General features: G+C 42.3%; 1 protein-coding gene across 1 annotated transcript; it reads right to left on the minus strand.

Moving 5' to 3' along the window:
- Nucleotides 1-455: 455 nt before the first annotated feature.
- Nucleotides 456-3,264, minus strand: LOC133140984 (interleukin-1 beta-like). The gene is made up of 6 exons (XM_061261326.1): nucleotides 3,031-3,264; nucleotides 2,825-2,873; nucleotides 2,414-2,591; nucleotides 1,895-2,068; nucleotides 1,423-1,559; nucleotides 456-1,111 (listed from the first exon to the last, which is right to left on the minus strand). Exons 2-6 carry the CDS (start codon nucleotides 2,852-2,854, stop codon nucleotides 890-892), a joined length of 741 nt encoding a protein of 246 aa, XP_061117310.1. The 5' UTR covers nucleotides 2,855-2,873; nucleotides 3,031-3,264; the 3' UTR covers nucleotides 456-889.
- Nucleotides 3,265-4,330: the final 1,066 nt, after the last annotated feature.

A 4,330-nucleotide genomic window follows, 5' to 3' on the forward strand; every position in this document is an offset into this window, starting at 1 on the left:
GTCCTCATCGCACTTGTCCCTGGGTTTGATTTGCACTTCATTGTACGTGTTGCAGACTTTTATCTGGACACATTTGCTTCTCTGGGGTTTCAGGGTTTTGCAGTATTTTGATCTGAGGATGTTGCCTTATTTTGTATGTCTATATACCCCCTTCCAAATCCCCAAGAAGGTCAAATGACACTTTAAAATCACTCATTTTGTTTTACTTTGGTAGGCTACTAGCGGTGGAAAGACGATAATGTTAGGGTAATTTCGGTTACAAAGTAAAAAGGTGACCTACAAACGTTGAGTAATATTAAAAGATGTGAACAATCCATTGAGCCATGCGTAGGCTATATGGTGGATATTGGCATGGCTGGAATGCTAACTGACCAATAGAGACAAGGGACCAGGCCTATCCGTTATAAATATAGTATACTGAGCATAGTCTATGAAGTAACAATTTGAGCACTCGATTAGAAACCATTAAATAATTTATTAACAAAGTTACACATTACCACCATGTGCAATAAAGCTGCTCGCTCCAAAAGTCATTATAAAATGCTTGAATTACAGTAGGCTACATAATTTACAGACAAGGAATCAATAAATAATCAGGGAATCAATAAATAATCAGGGAATCAATAAATAATATATGATACGAGGAACATGAATCTTTCACAAATAGGCTGATCTTAACGACCAGAGAGCACCACGTGGTGGCTGAACCAGTTTTGAGACAGACTCAAAAAGTATCAATACATAATAAATAAATTCATATAAATAAATACATAAATAAACCCCAGTGCCGTTGTGGCTGTACTCGGTACATACAATGGACGGTTGGGGGATTTTTAGCCAGTTTTGATGGGTGCTTGCGGATGCGTGGTGTGGTTGTATCTTGTGGAGATCACAGATGTGTGAAGGAGAAGTTGGTGAAATGGGCGGAGTCATCTTCTTTACACATCTCCACGGGTCTTCTATCCTCCACAGCTGTGCTGACGAACCAGCCGCGGAATTTGAGCGACTCTAAGCTGGTGGTGTTCAAGCCCTGCTCGCTCTTGAGAAAGAGGAAACGCGCCGTCTCCCCATTAGCGTCAATGTTCTTCAGCATTGCGCGGTCTTTCACCTCCTGGAGAAACGACACACAATCCACGACTGTGAGCAGACTCATAAAGGAAGCTTGTGGGCTAGGCTTGTTTACATTCTTGAGATCGACAAATTCATTTTAATAACAAATATATACATTGAAATCAGACAAAGTTAAGAACAATATTTGATCTAATTCAGGACATTGTTATGATAAGCTCAGAAATGAACAGAATAACGTATTACTGTTCTGACACGTGAATTATGTGGGATTCACAGTTTTTGGTCTCAGAACTGAGTGTCTGAAATCTATCATCTCAACACAGTGCTCTCCGATCAGCATCGTAGATTTACCTCCAGCTGCAAGATGGGGTCGCTACCAGACTTTGAGCAGGACAGGTAGAGGTCCTTTCCTGCGATACTCAAAGCAACAGGTCGTCTCTGGCTGTCAGTGAAGTTGCGAGACATGTATGTCGACAGGTTCAAGTTTACTGTGGGGAAGGTAGAGAGCAATGAGAGCATGTCCATCAATCCACAACCAAAAGGGAAACATTTTTGAGTGCATGTACTATGAAATTGCACAGTGTTTATTCAAATTCTTTCATTTGATTCTTTTCAAAAACATTTTGTTATGAATTTCTATCAAATTTTGTTGGAACTTCCAATATAAGTGTTTATACAAGTCTACAGAGGTACTGTAACAGAGGTGTTTAACGCTAACACTATTTAGAAAATAACAAACTAATAACTGAAGCTAAACTGAAGCTAAACTCTGCAGTCTGTGCAGCCCCCCCTTCAGGCCACTGCATGCAGTGACTGGGCTTACCTTTGAGATGCATGCTGGCAGCCTGCAGTATCACTGCATGCAGCTCCAGTGGACTCTGGTGGAGCACCAAGCTCTTCTGATCTTGGTCACACACGCTGTGTTCTATAACCTTGGTGTTGTAGAACACGTTGGGCTTGCTACTCCAAGTATCCACCGCCACTGGCGTGACGCTCTCTGCAAGGGGAGAGGCAGGGGCATAGGTAGGCCGATGAGCAAAAGAAACAAATGCACGATTGCAACTGGCTACTGCACTACGGAGGGTGATGACAGCCGAATGAAGGCGCTTTAACTTTACGTCACTGAGAAATGTGGCACGCGCAGCCTATCATTGGTAAATGGTAAATGGTTAGCATTTATATAGTGCCTTCATCCAAAGCGCTGTACAATCCATGTTGTTCATTCACCCATTCATACACACACACACCAACGGCAATTGGCTGCCATGCAAGGCACCAACCAGCTCCAACCATTGGCTGAAAGAGAACATCAGCAAGGAAATTCCACGGCAGGTAAGCCTACCTTCAAACACGTTTTCCAGCATAATGTCCAGGAGCTCATGGTCACTGAACTCTGTCCCGCGGGGAGTGTAGCTGTGTTTCATTCTGTGCAGGGCAACGATGATGTTGGCAACATCGCGCAAGCTGTGCGGATGCTGGGTTAACTCCAAATGTAGTTCCTTGTGGTCACAGCTTGGGATCTTTTCGGGGATGGGAAAACAAAAAGATTACTCCTCTGATACGAACATGTGTGATGCGCGAACGTTACGTAAATAGACGCTGCACAGCAACACTGATATAGCTCATGCCACACAGGCTACAAAATCATCAATAGGCCTACTAAAAAATCTTGCTGTTGCTGTTCAACAGTGTTGCGGTTAACCTTATTTGATCAACACATCTTTAGTTAACGTTAGCTCAGTTACCGTCTCACCTTTTCGATGCAAACAGACTTGAATTCCATGTTTCTGCTTTTCGTAAAGCTGCAAGAATGATAAAAAGCAATGCTTTAGTTCGTTACGCAACAATACATTTAATTAACAATTCTCACAAAACTATGACTGGTTTACAAAATAGACTAAATACACTAGAAGCCATCACAGTCAATTGCGTAAAAAGAACCAACTGCGGAGTACCTACTGTTATTCGTAAAGAAAGGTGCTTAAATCCTCAACTTCAGTGTTGAACCGTGTAGTTTAGTTGTGCCTGCTAGAGCAATCTGCCTACAAGGATGTTTCGCTCCCATATATATTGAGCGCACAGCGGCTGGGAAAATCCCTTGCGTTATTTCCCATCGAACGGCCCAATTGGTCGCCGATTAATGGTCTAACCACAACATCCGCTTTAACCCTTTAACGTAATGACAATTTCACTTGTTTTGTGGACAAATCTGATTGAATTAACCAATGTCGATTTGCAACTGTATCTCTAGACATAGTTCCAACTGAATATATCGCATCATAGGTCACAGTGTCAATTCGAACGGTCATTAGAATACCACATTTTGCTTATAAAGCGCTGTTCCAAATGCTGAAAGGCGCCTTGCAACAAAAGTGCAAAATCAAAATGGGAAAATACATAACATTGCAAATAAGAAAACAATAGCAATTAAAATCAAGCTTCTGAAACGCAGAAATTAGGACAACACAACACAGTAGGAACAGTAGTAGGTTTAAATGAAGATCAAGCACTTTACGATCACAAAACCTTGATTTATTTTGGGATTGTGCTCATAGTCTCTCATGGACTCCAGTTCAACCATCCACTCCGCAGTGTTCGCTCCCTCCAACTCTCAGCTTCAGCGTTCCCAGTCACCGGACTATTAGTTTCACCCCAGTCTATGGCTTCACCTGTTCTGTTTGATAAGTGGGCTCTCTCTACGTACATATGCCATGCCTTTTCGTTCTATTCTTTGTGAGGTGTTGTTGTCACTCTGGTTACACAGACTGAGTCTTCGCCATTCTGGTATTATCCATCGCCGTCTGTCTCAGTAGTCATTTGCTTTGTATTTTTTAGACTACGGATTGTGGATCGCCCCTCTGTCTGGTCATTAAAAATATCTGCTCTTGGATCCTTCGTGCCTGAGTTTCGTTGCATGGTCACACTCTGCTTTCCTCCCACAATCTAAAGACATGTAGGTTAGGCTACTTGGGGGTTAATAAATATTGTATATTATATTCCATCCATCCATTATCTGAACCCGCTTATCCTGAACAGGGTCGCAGGGGGGCTGGAGCCTATCCCAGCATACATTGGGCGAAAGGCAGGAATACACCCTGGACAGGTCGCCAGTCCATCACAGGGCACTGTATATTATATTGAATTGTATAAATAAATGTGTATAAATGGAGGTAGAATTTTTTTTTTTTAATCTAGCCACCACCTAGTGTACACCTTTGCAACCACCTAGTTTGTGGTCAACAAAGATAAAGGACCATGG

The sequence above is a fragment of the Conger conger genome, chromosome 11 (assembly GCF_963514075.1).
Source record: "Conger conger chromosome 11, fConCon1.1, whole genome shotgun sequence".
Taxonomy (NCBI): Eukaryota; Metazoa; Chordata; class Actinopteri; order Anguilliformes; family Congridae; genus Conger; species Conger conger.

What these genes read in the sequence shown, in the direction of transcription:
- LOC133140984 (XM_061261326.1), bottom strand. Translation starts at nt 2,854, where the DNA reads ATGGAATTCAAGTCTGTTTGCATCGAAAAG. An exon ending in TGCCAGCATGCATCTCAAAG is followed by an intron (nt 1,560 to 1,894) that starts GTAAGCCCAGTC and finishes CCTTCCCCACAG; the next exon opens with TAAACTTGAACCTGTCGACA. An exon ending in ACCCCATCTTGCAGCTGGAG is followed by an intron (nt 1,112 to 1,422) that starts GTAAATCTACGA and finishes TCGTTTCTCCAG; the next exon opens with GAGGTGAAAGACCGCGCAAT.